The sequence below is a fragment of the Zootoca vivipara genome, chromosome 4 (assembly GCF_965207765.1).
Source record: "Zootoca vivipara chromosome 4, rZooViv2.hap1.1, whole genome shotgun sequence".
Classification (NCBI taxonomy): Eukaryota; Metazoa; Chordata; class Lepidosauria; order Squamata; family Lacertidae; genus Zootoca; species Zootoca vivipara.
In genome coordinates, this window is record NC_142587.1 from 83,227,387 (window position 1) to 83,244,527 (window position 17,141).

The 17,141-nt window shown below is 45.4% G+C and overlaps 1 protein-coding gene across 1 annotated transcript in view; it reads left to right on the top strand.

Moving 5' to 3' along the window:
* ALKBH8 (alkB homolog 8, tRNA methyltransferase) overlaps window positions 1–1,382 on the top strand; it is a 42,713-nt gene extending 41,331 nt beyond the window's left edge. The window contains exon 12 of the mRNA XM_035115569.3: window positions 697–1,382. Within this exon, the coding sequence (XP_034971460.1) occupies window positions 697–1,251 (555 nt within the window). The 3' untranslated portion in view covers window positions 1,252–1,382. The remainder of the gene's footprint in view (window positions 1–696) is intronic.
* The last annotated feature ends 15,759 nt before the right edge of the window (window positions 1,383–17,141 follow it).

Sequence of the window (17,141 nt, forward strand, 5' to 3'; positions counted from 1 at the left end):
GCAGTAGTCCCACTCCTAAGCAGGAGTTTGGTATACTTCACAGTTGCTTAATTTATGCCGGTTTGCTTTACTCCAGCTTCTAGTGTCCAGGGTTGCTCATATACGTGTACAGAAAGCTATGGTGCCCAAGGCTTGGCACTGGATACCCAAAGGGCTACTTCTGCCCATATGAACCTGTGCACTGCACACACTCCAGTTCTTAGGGGAGGAGGCCCTGTTCTGTATCCTTCCACCATCTGAGATGCCATTGGTAGGTGGAAGGAGCAAACCCTTCTTGCATAGTTAGCCAGGGCCCAGATTATGGATTGTCTTGTTATGAAACATCCAGATTTATGCACCAATTGTTATCTTTTCTTATTTAGGCACACCTTACAACAATGTGCTTACAGTACATCTGTGATATTGGTTGCTCGTTTTTCGTTTGAGCAAGCAATCATAAAAATGGCAAGCATAAGCAGTCTTTTAAGAGAAAAACAACAATGTTTAAATGGAGGTTGACAATTGCCTTGGGTATTACAGATCAGGAAAAAATTATTTTACTAAATAAGCAGATAAAGAGCAGGTACGGGTGTTCCTGATTATATAAACCACTAGCGCACTTCAGTTTTCCCTTGCTGTACTCGAGGCGTTGCTCTCACTTGCTGTCCTGCTGCTGTTAACCTTCGGACTGACTTGATCTGCTTTCCCCTTGACCAGGAGAGAAGGCTGGCCGCTCTCCGCGAATTAGTCCGGCTGCTGAGGCCGGGTGGAAGAGCCCTCATTTATGTCTGGGCTATGGAACAGGAATACAAGAACCAGAAGTCTAAATACTTGAAAGAAAAAAGAGCTAACGGTGGTGCGTCAGAAGAGCTTGGCAGTGACACAATAGAGGAAACGGGCAGCAGTGACTGCCAAAGTTCAGTGCACCCCAACCAGGGCACCGGTCATCTCAAGAGCAGATGCTGCAATCCAAACCAGGCCGTTCATGCCAAACTGCCTGTTCATACCAACAGAACATCCTTTGGCTCCCAAGACTTGCTGGTCCCTTGGCACCTGAAAGATGGCATGAAGAAAAAATCCAGGCATGTCCAGTCTCATCAACCGGTGGGATGCTCTGCAGACTCGCACGAACTTAGTCCCATATTTCACCGTTATTACCATGTCTTCTCCAAAGGAGAACTGGAAGCCCTCTGCAAGAGGCTAGATTGCATAGAGGTGCAAGAGAGTTACTATGACCAAGGGAACTGGTGTGTAGTTCTTGAAAAGCGATAACTTACCAACAATACCTTGCAGGCTGCCAGAGTGGAAAGGGAACATATTTGACATAAATACTTGGTTGCAAAATGTTATTTGGGCAGCATCTGGCTTTATGTTTATAAAATAAATCTTATTTTTAGAGTGTTGCTGGGATTATTTTACTTACCTGTTTAGGAACTTGTATCTTGCTCTGGCTTTACCAACCAAGTATATTTCATTTCTCTTGTTAAATTTGGTATTCTGCCTTTCTACATTGAGGTACTCAAGACAGTTTATACCCCTTAACAAGGACAGCCCCAGCGGCTGCATGAACACACAGTTGAATCAGGACTTGTCACTAAATGCAGCATCTGGAACCCGAGTCAACCAACCGAGAACAACAAGGTGCTGAATACAGTAAATGAGCCTAAAGTGAAGGATTGTCTAGGACAGTATATATATATATATATATATATATAGTAAAATGGTGGTTTTGGAACTGCATAAATAAATGAATGGGTGCTCAAGAAATCAGAGGAGGTTGAGGAGAATGGATCATGAAGTTACATGGAAAGAACAATTAAGAGCATAAGAGCAAATGTTTGTCCTGAATGTAAAAGTTTATTATATAAAGTTAAGTAGCGTTGGCAAGTAGAAAAAACAGACAGAAGAACCCATTAAAAAGGCAATATAAGCAGAGACTCTTAAGCTTTAAACTAATGCAGAATCACAAATAAGAGACCATAATGTTCAGCACAGTCAATTGGCTCATTTCCCCAGTTTCCTTGTGTACAAATGTTCCCCAACTCTTTACAGTGATTTAATTTTCATCTGGTTCCCAGCAATGTTCGCATTACCTTCCACAATCTTTGTAAGCCTGGCATTTTATTTTTTTAGATGGAATGCAATGGATTGAGGGCTGGGTTAAAAGAGGCAGGGGTCTAAGGTTTCTGTAAGGCACCAAGCAGGTCTCAAACCATGATGTCCAGCCCCTGCTCTCCACAAGCCAACTCATCAATCTAAGCATCTTGAGTGTAAAGATGTTGCTGCTTCCTCTTCCTGACGGCTCACTCAGACTGTGATGAATGCCTGCCTGAGGCCTCACATCTACTTCTGGTCCCTTTAGTGCTGTCATCCTTCCTTGGAACTCAGCCTTTTGCATGTCTCTGTCCTTGACTCTGACCCTTCAGTCTTGGTCTACCTGTTCTGCCACCTGACCTCCAGCTGATCTACAAACACATCTCTTATCATCGATTCCTTTGCTCCTCACGTCTGCCTGACCTCTACCCCAACAACTGGCTTTCTAGTCTTCCTTTACATGGAGCTAACTGGACTCCCAGCTGCAGCCCATCTCAAAAGTAGGTCAACACCTAACAGCTTCTTAGACTACTTGACAAGGCTCAGCTGAGGTATGTGTGATGCTGTTGGGGTACCTCTTTGCCATGATTCTCACAGGCTCTTGCCAATTAAATGGACGAACAGATCCTTTATTGCTGACATTAACACAGGAATAAACTGCTGAGGTTTGTAAGTGTAGGTGTAAACACATCTGTGTGCCAAAATAAGAGAAACTTACGTCTTGGAGATGTCCAGCGCTGGGCAGGAACTATGTGATAGCTTGAGCTACCTTGAGAATACTCAGCTCGTCTCTTTGATGCTGTTGCATGTTGGGGGTGAAGGGAATATTTTTCTCTCTCTTAACCCTGAGAATGTGTGGGTGGATAGGAATTCTCATTGGCTTTAAGACTGCGTGTTTATAGCCCTGAGGGTAAATCAATAACCAATTACTTTCCTTTGCATTTGCTTTCATTATTGCAAATGCATTTGCAAGGCCCAGCGAGACTGCCAGAATGACATAGCAGACAACTCAACCACAACACAATGCAAATGACAATATAAAGCACACTGGTCAAGCAATCCTATAGTCACACTGGAGATACTTGGCTGCTACACCAGTGGAACGGCCTGCCTACCCAATCTCCACTCTGTCTGGGAGGGGAGGGGGAAAACACACAACCAGAAAACCCTCAAACAGTGGGCGAAGACACGACTCCAACTTCCACAGAAACACTACCACAATCCACCAATCAGGTGCCATGTTGGTGGTGACAAACACATGCTGCCCCCCCCCCCCAAGCAGCCAACAAACTTGTATCAATAGATAACACAATCCCAATACATAATATGGTGTGTCATTTTAGGGGGTGAAACTTAATTTTTTCAAATTTCTTCAGCGAGCAGTCTTAAAAATATGTTTTGTGGATGCTGTGGAAACTTAAACCAGAAGATGTGATTTCGCAGGTCGAAGGATCATAATCTATGTGGGTCTTTTTGGTTGCAAGTGCTGAAACAATGGCTTTATAGGCAGGATGAAAGGGGAAGGGAGAAGGGGGGAACTGGCAGCACCAGCCAAGCATTTCAGAAATATATGTCTGCTGCTAGAATTCCTATAATGCTTTCCCCCTAATTATCTACAGATTATGCTTGCATGTTTTGTCTCTCTGAGAGAACAGAAATAAATTAGGGCCTTGCTGCTGACATCACATAGTTTGAATTTCAAATGCAGCCATTTGAATTTCAAATGCATAGTTTGAATTTCAAATGCCTGTAATGTGGAATTGTGTGGATACACACATCAATATATATATATATATATATATATATATATATATATATATATATATATATATATATATATATGAGGTTGTACCCTGCAATCATCTCTCTAAACAAATAGAGTCGTACTCTGGAATCAAACCTCAGATTCCCTACATGTAAAATGTGAGCTGTTCCACTCAGATGCAGCTGTGTGCAAGCGTGTATTCCAGGCATCCCCAAACTGTGGCCCTCCAGATGTTTTGGCCTAAAACTCCCATGATCCCTAGCTAACAGGACTAGTGGTCAGGGATGATGGGAATTGTAGTCCAAAACATCTGGAGGTCCAAAGTTTGGGGATGCCTGGTGTATTCCTCTCTGACCTTTTATCGAATGGGGCTAATGAAACACCTTTCAACCTTCTCAGCACCTTGAAACTTTCCAATCTCGTGAGCCACTGAAAATAAAAAAAAATCAAGGAGGCAGGGGTGGGGTGGGGGTTTGTGGGTTTTGAACCAGAGGCGTCACTAGTCTTCTGGCTGTCCGGGGCGGCAAACCCGAAGGCACCCCGCGGGGGGTGGGGGCAGGGCATCTGCCACACTCATGCGTTGCGGAGCACAACGCACACGTCATGATTGCGAAGCACGGCACGTGCAGGCAGCGGCGCGGCAAACCCCACGAGCAAGTCGCGGAGTGAGGCAGTCTCGCTCACAATGGGGCTTAAGTCCTCGATGGCGGTGGCCGTCGGAGGTGGTCAGCCCCATCCAGCCTGCTGCCCCCCCCCAGCCTGCCGCTGCCCCCTGCCCAGCCTGCCGCCCGTGGCGACACACCCCCACTGCCCCATCTTAATATGCCACTGTTTTGAACCATTCATTTACTACTCATCCAAATCAGATCAATAAAGAAAGAAGTGGGGAACCTTAGGTCTTGAGGCCCAAATGTGGCCTCCCAGGTTTTTCGCTCAGGCCCTTGGGGGGTCTCTACAGGCCAGATGCATCCAATTAACCCTCTTGCCAGCCCTAATTTAGTGTTGTGGTTGGTGGTTGCTATTAGTTTTATATACCGCCTTGCATCGCAAGATCTCAGGGCAGTTCCCAGGATAAAAATATTAGGTAAAAACAAGTAAATACAGGGCTCCCCTCCCCTACCTGGAACTTGCCAAAACTCAGTTCTGCCGCCTTTCAGGTGGGCGCCATTGCCATTATAAGAGAACAAGGGAGGCGTCCATGGCGAGTTCCGACTGTAGAGTATTAATGTTTGACTGGGTGAAAATTGTCCTTCAACCCTGATAATGCCACTTTCTTGTCTGCATTGGGGAATAAGAGAGGGTTGCGTAAAGTTGTGCAGGAACTAAGCAGCTGTGAAATGGTAAAATTTACCATGAACACTCTGCCCCTGGCCCTGCCCATCACTGACATGGGACCCTGGAAGATTTCCCAGAAAGGTTAGATGCCCTAGGGCTGAAAAATATTTCCTACCCTGCAATGTCAGTGGACTTGCGTTGTGGGGGGAGGGTCTCCCAAGGAAAGTGCAGTTGCTAACTTGGGAGGAACGAAGGGGAGGAGATAGACTAGTTAGGTACCTCCAGGGAGAAAGCAATGATAAAACAACAGCAATAATGCTTCATTGTTTATGATATTTTTTTCCTGTGGTTTCTCTTCTTCAATTGCATGTTTTTTTTAGCTTTTTGAACAAACTATGTGTTTTTTAACAGAAAATAAAATAAAAGTTATGCATTAAATATGTTCCTTGATTGTTGCACATCATTTAAGGAGTTGAAACAGAGGGTAGTGACTATTGTAATTTATAATACAAGGCTTTGCAATAACAGTTTTAAAAATGCAGGCATTGATTTCCATTGGGCAGCTTTCCCCTGATGCGAAGCAAACGATGGGCTAATAATGTGAATTAACCAAACTGTTTGCTTTGTTATCTTCAGCTTTTCTTAAGCACCCAAAAAGAACCTGAAGAGTTTGGGAGTGGAGCCTGTGAGCTCTTATTTGCAAACTGTATAAGCTTATTGGCTGAAAATGAAACTTCTGCACCCAGGTGCTAAACATGTACTGGGAATCTGAGTCATATGCCAGATTCCTCCTTAGGCCAGCTTCTCCCAACCTGGTGTCCTCCAGAGGTTTTGGACTACAATTCCCAGTAGCCCCAGCTAGCATAGCCAATGCTCAGGGGTGATGGGAGTTGGGAGTTCAGTGTTGCTTGCACAGCACCTCATTGGAGAAGACTTCTCCAGGCTCCCCGACTTAGTGGCTTAGTTCAGAAGATACTGGGTTGATGGTCTTAAATCATGGGTCACCATTCTTGCTTTTAACAGGGACAAAGCTGTCTTCTGATGACCAGGGATAAGCTACAAGATCATTCATACATTGCTGCCAGGTCTGAGCTATTGGGGTGCCCCTTAATAAATCAATAAATGAAATAAATAAATAGAACATTCCCTCTGAATAGCGCCCCCCCGGGGGGGGAAGGCCTTGCACTGCCCTCTTAGACTGAGTGGTGTGTATAAATTTATGAGAATAAAACGTTGCCAATGGAGGAGAATGGGAAAATTCACTTCCTGGTGGAGAAGGTGGAAGGGGGGAGGATGGGTAGACCTTTGGTGAAGGTCAAAGAGAGCGCTGCACATTATAAGGTGAGGCACTAGCCAGCAGAAGAGCTAGGAGGCCAGGAGAAGGTGCAAAGTGAGAGAACTGGGTAAATGCAGCTGCTGTGGTTTAATGGCACCAGATAAATGAGCGTGACAGTGGGAAGCTGAGACAAATGGCAGCCAATTAAATGGAGCCAGCCCAGTGGAATGGGAACAGAGATGGGAGCAATTAAAATAAATGACCATGGTGGATATTAAATATAGCACAGAAGCACAGCCATCACTCTGCATGGCAGCGAGCAACCGAGAAGCTGCTCAAGTAGGTTAGAAGCAGACAGTTGCAAATGTCCATGGAAGTTCTAGCTAGAAGTTGAAAAGGGACATCGGGGGGCTGGTTCTGAAAACCCTTCCACACCTCTGTGCAAAACCTGGTGTCACTCTGAAAATCAACGATTTAGTATGGCCCTGCCTGGGAAAGATGCAGAATTGCCCAGTAGTTTTGTGATGGCAGTTGGTACTCTGTGGGTAAACTGGGTTTTAGATTATGTACATCAGCATTTTCCAAATTAGGGTTGCTGATCGACCATTTAAAAAACCCTCATGCTGTCTGATGTTTGCTTCAAACAGAAGCTTGATATGCAGAAGTCAGCAGGTGCAACTTTTAAAAAAAGTTACAGAGATATAAGTTATCCTTATTTATGATGTTTTGGGATGAGTAGCGAAAACATAGCCCTGGCTGTGCACAAGAGGGATTAAGTTAAATGTCGGACGATTCAGAGCAGACAAAATAAAGCCCTTCTTTACACAGTGGCAAAGTTCAACTATGGAATTCGCTTCCTCAAGAGGCAGCAATGGCCACCAACTTGGATGGCTGTAAAATTCAGATCAGAAAATTCATGGCAGATGAGCCTACCAATGACTACTAACCACCATGGCCATGTTCTGCCTCCACTGTCAGAAGTTTCTGAATGCTAGTGGCTGGAGACCATAGGAGGGCAAAGGTTGGTTGCTCTCAGGTTCTGCTTGTGGGTATCCAATAGGCATCTGGTTGGCCACTGTGAGAACAGGATGCTGGACTAGATGGGCCATTGGCCAGACCCATTAAGCTCTCATAGGTTCATCTGAGGATGGAGTGGTGGTGAGGTTCCCTATGTCTTTGCTGAAAGGAGATTGACTTGGTGCTCCTGATTGCAAGACTGTTTTTTGTATTATGCATCAGCAGACTTAGGAGATCCCCAAGATTGGCAGAAGTCTGAAAAATCTTAAGGGGAAAAACTCCTAAGGGTGCATAGGTGTGGAGGGGACCATGAAAGTTGCTCAATGGCTGATCTGATGTGTCAGTGTATAGGAGCACCCCACACAGCAGGGTTTTCTTGGAGATCCCACTTGTTGCTATCTACATTTACTGTTGTTGGCATCTGTCTGCCTCGGGAGACAACGGCATGCACCTCTGGGGGTGAAGTCAAACCACTGGAGAATCGCAGCTCCTGCTGTGGCTGCGGAGACCAGAAACTTGTAACTGCTGCCTCCCATATTGCTTTTGCTGTGTTAGCAGCAAAAAAAGTGACCTCCCCAGGGTGCAAGCCTGGGCAGTGTGCATGGAGGTCCTGGGCTGCCCAGACGACAAGACACCCCCCTTTTGGCATCATTGATCTGGTCCAGCTGGGTCTGTTTAGCCTGGAGAAGAGAAGGTTAAGGGGTGATATGATAGCCATGTTCAAATATATAAAAGGATGTCATATAGAGGAGGGAGAAAGGTTGTTTTCTGCTGCTCCAGAGAAGCGGACACGGAGCAATGGATTCAAACTACAAGAAAGAAGATTCCACCTAAACTTTAGGAAGAACTTCCTGACAGTAAGAGCTGTTCGGCAGTGGAATTTGCTACCAAGGAGTGTGGTGGAGTCTCCTTCTTTGGAGGTCTTTAGGCAGAGGCTTGACAGACATATGTCAAGAATGCTTTGATGGTGTTTCCTGCTTGGCAGGGGGTTGGACTGGAAGGCTCTTGTGGTCTCTTCCAACTCTACGATTCTATGATTCAAAGCAAAGCAATATGTTTGGCACCAGCTTGGCTACAGCGGTTGCCAGATTAAAGGCACAACGGCAGACGGCAGCTGAGAAGTAGTCAGCCCCATATAACAGCCAGACAAGATAGCAGAAGTAAAAAATAAAGCACAAGAACCTAAGAAGAACCTGCTGGATCAGGCCAATGGCCCATCTAGTCCAGCATCCTGTTCTCACAGTGGCCAACCAGATGCCTGTGGGAAACGCTCAAGCAGGATCCGAACACAAGAGCACTCTGCCCTCCTGTGGTTTCCAGCAACTAGTATTCAGGAGCATTGCTGCCTCTGGCTGTGGATCCCATTAAAAGGCTCAGGTTGGCATGAATAAGGCCTAAGCAGTCAAAAATTTAGATAAAGTACTCTGCCAAGCAAACTCTGAAAATATGAAGTAAGAAGGACAACATTTGGATTAGCTGGAATTCAGATAAATGGTGCAGCTTGTTTATGAATTCTGGGATGACCTTTCTAACGTAACGAAAGGAAAATGATACTGATGGTTCATTACTACAGCATTGCTTGCAAAATTCATTGTCAGACATGCAGCGAAATGAGGTGGTGGAGAGACACTTCAGGCTGCAGGGGGGAAACCACACATGTAATTCTTCTGCATAAGCTAAAGCTTCCTGCAACAAGAGAGATGGCACACCGGGGTGGGGGGGTGGGGTTGTTAATGTATAACTCGGCCCATTTCCTGCTGTGCTCTGCGACGAACCCCCTTGCTGATGTTGCTGATAGATTATGAGACGAAAGGGTACAGGGGTAAAACAATCCCCACTCAATTCCTTACGCCTTAAAATAAACCCCTCAATTCTGGGCTTATCAGTAAAGAGTCTCATTCCAGCTTTCGTGGCCTGATCTCACAGACACTCAGGGCTATGTGAATGAACAACCTCTTGCCTACAGCACAGAGACTCCCTCAACTCAGATCCCTACTGTATCAGTCTGCCATATCACCCTGGCAAACTTGTGGCACTCTAGGTTTTCACCATACTGCCCTTCCTGTGTGACTCTTGGACACAAACTATCCCCTTTTCCTTAGGTAAGTTTTGCCCTATTCTGAGTCTCCACCTCTGTGAGTTTTAATACGCTGCTGGAATAACCAAGACAATACTCTTTGGCACAAAAAAGAAGATGAATTTTATTTTCTTGAGAACATAGGTTTTTCTTTTCTTAGTGATGCATAAGTTTACAATCTTAGTTACATTTATACATTAACTCTGTCAGAATTTAACTTCAAGTTATCCTAAACCTAACCTAAACCACCACTATCCTGGCCCCCCACACTTCTTCTTCCCTCTTCATAACCCCCTTCCTTCTTTTCCAACTGCCAAAACGGTTAAAAACGGGCACCGTCCCGCCTCCTAAAGATGCGCTGTCAGTTAAACTGGAGGTGGATTAACTCTTTCTAATCCAGGGTGTAATAAATCTTCCATCCTGGGGCTAATCCGTTACATGCTCATTTTCTTTCTTGTCTCCTCCTCCTCCTCCTCCTCCTCCTCCTCCTCCTCCTCCTCCTCCTCCTCCTCCTCCTCCTCCTCCTCCTCCTCCTCCTCCTCCTTAATATTATTAACAAAGAGGAGCATTCAGAAAGACAGTCCTAACCACCTGCAGTCTACAATGGTACAGTCTCCTTCACAGCCAGGCAGGATTGGTGGGGAGGATCTGTAGAACATCAAGACCCCTATTGGTGGTAGGTTCCAGAGGAATCCATCCAGCTTCTGTGAGGAGGGGAGGGCCTATATACAGTATTGTCAAACGCACCTCCTGGAAATCTTCCAAAACTGAGAAATTTGCAGAAAGGAGCAGCCAAAATGAACAGAAAAGTTGCAACATTTGTGACATTTTAGTTTAGAAGAAAGGCAAGGTGGGGAAGGGGAAGAAGACACAACAGAAGTGTGTAAAGCCATGCATGGTTTGGAGAAAATGAACAGAATACTAGAACGACCTGGGACCATCCAGTGAAGCTGGGTATTGGAACATTCAGGACAGACAAAAGCAAATACATGTTCACTGCTGGAAACCCCAGGAGGCGAAAGTGTACTGTTGGGTTCAGATCCTGCTTGAGAGCTTCTCACAGGCATCTGGTTGGCCAAATTTAGAACAGGATGCTGGACTAGATGGACCATTGACCTGGTCCAGCAAGATGCTCTTATGATGCAATCACCTATAAAGAGGGCATTCATCCCCAATTTTAGGCCAGGTCTATCTTTTCCTTTGCTGGTGTTCTTGCTTGGATAGCAGTCAGCAGCTATAGGAGAGTCTGTTTGCTTCCACTACACTCTATAAATAAAGCAGATCCTACGAAGACACCAATAAGAGGTAGCTGAAGCTCAATAACAACAAACAAAACAACTATTATTATTATTATTATTATTATTTTTATTATTATTATTATTATACCCTGCCCATCTGGCTAGGTTTCCTCAGCCACTCTGGGCAGTTTCCAACAGAATATTAAAATACAATAATCTATTAAACATTAAAAGCTTCCCTAAACAGGGCTGCCTTCAGCCTGTAGATCAGGCATAGGCAACCTTGGCTCTCCAGATGTTTTGGAACTACAACTCCCATGACCCCTAGCTAACAGGGCTAGTGGTCAGGGATCATGGGAGTTGTAGTTCCAAAACATCTGGAGAGCCAAGGTTGCCTATGCCTGCTGTAGATGGTAGAGCACAGGATGTGGATGGAGAAGCTTCGAGGGTCAATCTCCAGCATCTCCAAAAAGATTTTTGTTTTAATGGTCAGAGAGGAGGTGATGTGGAAAACCTTTGCTGGATAGCTAGCGCCAGCCAGTGAAGACAATATCAGGATAGAAGTACAAAGGAAGATGACTTCCAATATACCATCAATCTCCAGTGCTGTCTCACTCAAAGTAAAACCCACCAATTCTGGCATGACTGCATTGGCTACCAATTAGTTTCCAGGGTCAATTTAAGGTGCTGTTTTTGACCCATAATGTCATAGTCCTGTGCTGCCAGCCACGACATAGGTGAGTGGAGGGAGAAGCCAGCCAGCCAGCCAGTCCCAGAGGGTACTTGCCTGGAGGCAGAGTTCATATACAAGGTTCAGTCCTAAGGTCAGGAATATCCCAGTTCACGTCCAGGCACCCCCAAACTGCAGCCCGCCAGATGTTTTGGCCTACAACTCCCATGATCCCTAGCTAACAGGACCAGTGGTTGGGGAAGATGGGAATTGTAGTCCAAAACATCTGGAGGGCCGAAGTCTGGGGATGCCTGACGTAGTCTAATTATAATAATAATAATAATTTATTTATACCCCGCCCATCTGGCCAGGTCTCCCCCGCCACTCTGGGCGGCTTCCAACACACATCAAAATACACTAAAATATCACAGACTAAAAACTTCCCTAAACAGGGCTGCCTTTATGTATTTTCTAAATGTCAGGTAGTTGTTTATCTCTCTGACCTCTGGTGGGAGGGTGTTCCACAGGGTGGGTGCCACTACCGAGAAGGCCCTCTGCCTAGTTCCCTGTAGCTTTGCTTCTCGCAGTGAGGAAACCGCCAGAAGGCCCTCGGTGCTGGATCTCAGTGTCCAGGCTGAAGGATGGGGTTGGAGACGCTCCTTCAGGTATACAGGACCGAGGGAGGCTGTTTAGGGCTTTAAAGGTCAGCACCAACACTTTGAATTGTGCTCGGAAACATACTGGGAGCCAATGTAGGTCTTTCAAGACCGGTGTTATGTGGTCCCGGCGGCCGCTCCCAGTCACCAGTCTAGCTGCCGCATTCTGGATTAATTGCAGTTTCCGGGTCACCTTCAAAGGCAGCCCCATGTAGAGTGCATTGCAGTAGTCCAAGCGGGAGATAACCAGAGCATGCACTACTCTGGTGAGACAGTCAAACAATCCAGGGGTCAAGAAAGCCAAGGCTCCAAGGTCACGAGAAGCAAGAAACAGCAAGTTCTGGCCAGGAATGACAAATGTTGTTTCCAGCAACTGACTGAGGCTGAAAAGCCTGCTTAAGAAAGCTGGAGCCAGCTGGTTCTCATCAGGAACAAGAAGGCTGATCAGCAGAAGGTGGAGTCACTTTGCCTTCTGGTCCTTCAGACTGCTGCTCAGCAGATGAACCTGACTCCTGGCCCATGACATATAAAACCTTATGTGGTTCAGAACTCCAGTACCTCAAGCACAGTCTCTCCCGTCATGAAAGAACTTGAACCCTGTGTTTATCATCTTAGGTCCTTCTCTGTATGCTCCCTCAGAGGGAGCTGCAACTGGTGACAATACAAGGACGAGCCTTTTCAGTGGTGGCTCTAAGCTTATGGAATTCTCTCCCCAGGGAGGTTCGCCTGGTGTTATTACTAACTACTTTTAGGCAGCAGCTCAGTATCCAACAATGAAGGAATGCAGAGAATAGAATCTAATCAAAACAAACATAACTCTGTATACAACAAAAGTATAATATACACTGAATGTCCCAAAGCAATTGGTATTATGATTCAAAATAATATCCACACAAGGTATATGTGTACAGTCACAAAGAACTTGAATACACACACACACACACACACACACACACACACACACCGGTATATATATTCAGTATATATATATGCAGTCTTGCAAAGTGCTGTTCAATATAATTGAGATCAAGAGCTCAAGAGTTCAACTATGAAGTAAATCTTCTAGATAAGACTGTGTACACGAAGGACTCTGGTTGACCAGATGCCCGGGTATAGTCTTTGTTTCATATGTATTCTTCAGGACAGTTGATATATATTGATAAATTTCAACTTCGTGCTCATTGTTGGGTCAGCTTTTGATATGCATAGGCGCTCAGGTTCTGGTATAGTGTTGACTTTTATGCGCCAGGCAAAAACATTTCTCTTGAGCAAGGCTTTGGACTTTTAACATGGAGAATTTCAGATAGTGTGGGTTTAGGGGATCGGATGCATTAGACCACCTTTTTATGTATGTGAATGCTTTTAGTTTTGATTTTGCTTTAGTTTAATATTGGTTTTGAAGGTGTTCTATTGCAAGTTGCTGTGAGATTTTTTTTGTAAAAGACAAAGCAATTAATATGTAGAATCAATCAATCAATCAATCAATCAATCAACCTTGCAGGGTTGCCCTCATAGCTGCCAAGTTTTCCCTTTTCTTGCGAGGAAGCCTATTAAGCATAAGGGAATTTCCCTTACAAAAAAGGGATAACTTGGCAGCTATGGTTGCCCTGGAACCTCTCGCTGCTAGGGGAACTGAGGTGAGCAGGTATTGTTGTTAATTGGTGTTGCAAGTCAATCACATTACATGGGGTAGGTGGGCTATTGGGTTGTTTTTATTTTTATTATGTATTTTGTGGTTTTATATCTTGATTTTATTCTGTGAACCGCCCTGAGACCCCTGTGCATAGGGCGGTATGTAAATTCAAATAATAATAATAATAATAATAATAATAATAATAATAATAATACATTCTTATCATTGCCACGTTGTTTGTAGGCCAGTGCTATGTTTCACAACATGCTGTAGGAAAGGACAGATCGTCCATCACTGAGTTAATTTGATGAGCATACTGATTCACTTATCTGGAATTATCCCATTAGCAAGAGCCTTATGTCATTAACAAGAGCCATAATTTCATTCTGTTGCACAGATAATCAAATTGCACTGTTAATTAATATACAGCTTCTAGGCCTAGTTCTGCATATACAGCTTTTCATTTATTGCGCTGTATCTTTTTTTAAAAAAAGGAAAAACTTTAAATATATTATCATAGCTAAATGCAAGCATTTACAGCTTTCACGGGGTGGGTGGGAGAGAGCTTCTTGCAAGATCTTGCATTGAACGGCAGGTTGACTTAGGTGGCCTCCAAGAACCATTCCAACCCTTATTATTCTATGTGTGGAACTCCATCTGTCATAGCTGGCAGCAGAAGCCAGCTCCATAGTTTAATGGTGTAGGACCCTGACTCCTCTTGGTCGGAGGAGAGCCCCAAAGACTCCCCAGGTGGAGTTGATTGGATCCCTGAAACTCCCTAGTAGGGAGGCTCCGAAATGATGACCCCAATAGAGGCTTCAATGGAGGTAAAGGCCTAGCAGTCGGGAAGAACTCCTTCCCTGGCTCCCAATAATGTAGTTCTGTCCTTGGACCCAGAAGCACCTTCTAGCAGAGTGGCTTCCTCCTTGACCTTGCCTTGTACAAGCTGCAGGAGGCACTTCAGCACCTTCAGAGTACTCACCTATAATCAAGCTCTCTCTAGGGAAATAGTGCCTGGAACCCATGTAGCGGAAAGATTGCCTGCTTCCTTATACGCCTGCCCAGGCTATGAGGTCATTGGGGGATGCCCTTCCCACAGTTCTGCAGTTCTCTGAGATGTAGCATGTAGTGACTAGCCAGAGGGCATTCTCAACAGTGGCCCTTCAACTCCTCTCTCAGCTGTGACCAGCACCAACATGAGGTAAAAAACATGGCTGTTCACCCAAGTATTTGGCCTAAGGGGTGTCCCTCACGTGGCTTATGTTGTTAGCGCATTGTTTGATTTTATTTAATGTATTGCATTACATTAAATTTTGTTTTGTTTTATTTTTTATGTTGTTCCTTGCTCTGGGATTGTGTGAACAACAAGAGTGGGTTATAATTTACATCAATCAAGGTCTGCAGGATGTCATGAAGTTGGTCAGGAGCTGGTGCTGGAGCAACATTCCTAGTTACCATCTGATGAATCTACATTCAGCCGAATTCAGAACCTTATCCCACAAGGGAGCTGTCCATGGTCCTGACACTCAGCTGTCTGACTGCACCTTGACTTAGTTTGCATGAATACCATTCCCGGTAGCTCTAGCCTTTACAAGAGACACATTTTACACTCCATGAGTGTAACGATCCTACTGAAATTGGTCCCTGTGCAAACCTTCCTTTGGCCTTGTGGGCCAAATTTGAGAGGTGGGCAGGGCTGCTCACCTGTCAATCACTGTCACGGTCCGGTCGGCGGGCGTCCGGACCAGAGGCAAGATGGTGGTGTAGAAGCAGGAACAGGTGCAGGGCTGAGGGTCCAGCAGCAGGCAGTCGCAGGGTCAAGGAGCAAGGCAGAGGCGAAGGTCTGGGAGTCAACGAGCAAGGCGCAAGGAGCAAGGCGAAGGTCCAAGGAGCAAGGAGCAAGGAGCAAGGCGAAGGCTCAAGGAACAAGAAGCACGGCGAAGGTTTAAGGAACAAGAAGCAAGGCGAAGGTCCAAGGGTCGAGGATCAAGGCGTCGGCAAGGCAAGGGTCCAAGGGTCGAGGATCAAGGCGTCGGCAAGGCAAGGGTCCACGGAGCAAGGATCAAGACGTCGGCAAGGCAAGGGTCCACGGAGCAAGGATCAAGACGTCGGCAAGGCAAGGGTCCACGGAGCAAGGATCAAGACGTCGGCAAGGCAAGGGTCCACGGAGCAAGGATCAAGACGTCGGCAAGGCAAGGGTCCAAGGAGCAAGGATCAAGACGTCGGCAAGGCAAGGGTCCACGGAGCAAGGATCAAGACGTCGGCAAGGCAAGGGTCCACGGAGCAAGGATTAAGACGTCGGCAAGGCAAGGGTCCAAGGAGCAAGGATCAAGAGGCCAGATGCAACCAGGCAGGGATAGCGTTGCTGTGGCAAAAAACCTGAAGGGAAATGCTGAGCTTTTATCCCTCCCAGCTCCTGCCACCAGGTGCAGTGAGGTATCAAGTGGCCTCACCTGAGTGACCACTCCTTGCCTCTCCAGCACAAGCTGAGGTCTTCACCTGTGTGGCCACTCCTTGCTTCTCCAGCACAAGCTGAGGCAGGCCCCAGTCCTGCAAAGCACTACAGGCCCCAGAGCCTGACTCCTGCCCATACTCCTGACAATCACCTAGCAGCGCAATGACACCCGTTGATATGATGCTTTGAAGTCCTCAAGTCCTGCCCATCAGCTGTCACTAGCCCATTGGAGTTATGTCATCTGATTGACAGGCGAGTATGGTTTGCAACAACAACAACAAAAAGTGTGCAAGCCAACCTGGAGCCCCTGGCAGGCGAAGACTGGTCCATGGGTCAGTGGTACTTCACCTCAGTGTACAGCATTAGAACACTATGAACCCATACTCAGGGTGCATCCTCTGCTGGTATACTTAATGTTTAATGCATCATATTAAGGGATTATATTTAATGCTGCATGTGTGAAACTAGAACATGACACCCATTTAACAGGTAACCCTACATAGGTAAGTTTCTTTTTAGATAGGCTGTGGATCCCAATAAACAAAGGAAGATGGGGTACTCATGTATACGGTTGCTTTGCAACAAGCGCTACAAAAATTAATAGCAATTCCTCATATTCTTGTATCCTCACATAGAAAACTACAAGAACTGAAATTGGAACTGCATTGCTCAATCTAACACATGTCTGTTCAAAAGTAAGCTCCCTTAAGTTCAATAGGAGTTACTCCCAGGTAAGTGAATCCTTAAGGGATGATTAGAGCAAAACTAAAACCAATTAAATAAGAGGAAATTCTGCTTGCTGGATAAATGTTCTAGGGTATATTTTTTTCTGGTGTGAACTTTGTAGATTTCTTTATGGCTAAATATCTATCCTAGCACAGAGATTACATTAAAAACTTGATACAGGGCTGTTAGTGTTATTCCCTAACAATGACTATCTGAAACCATCTGGTGTGTGAAATTTTAATCCATCTGTTTAAATGTTACAGTGAAGGCATTTACGTAT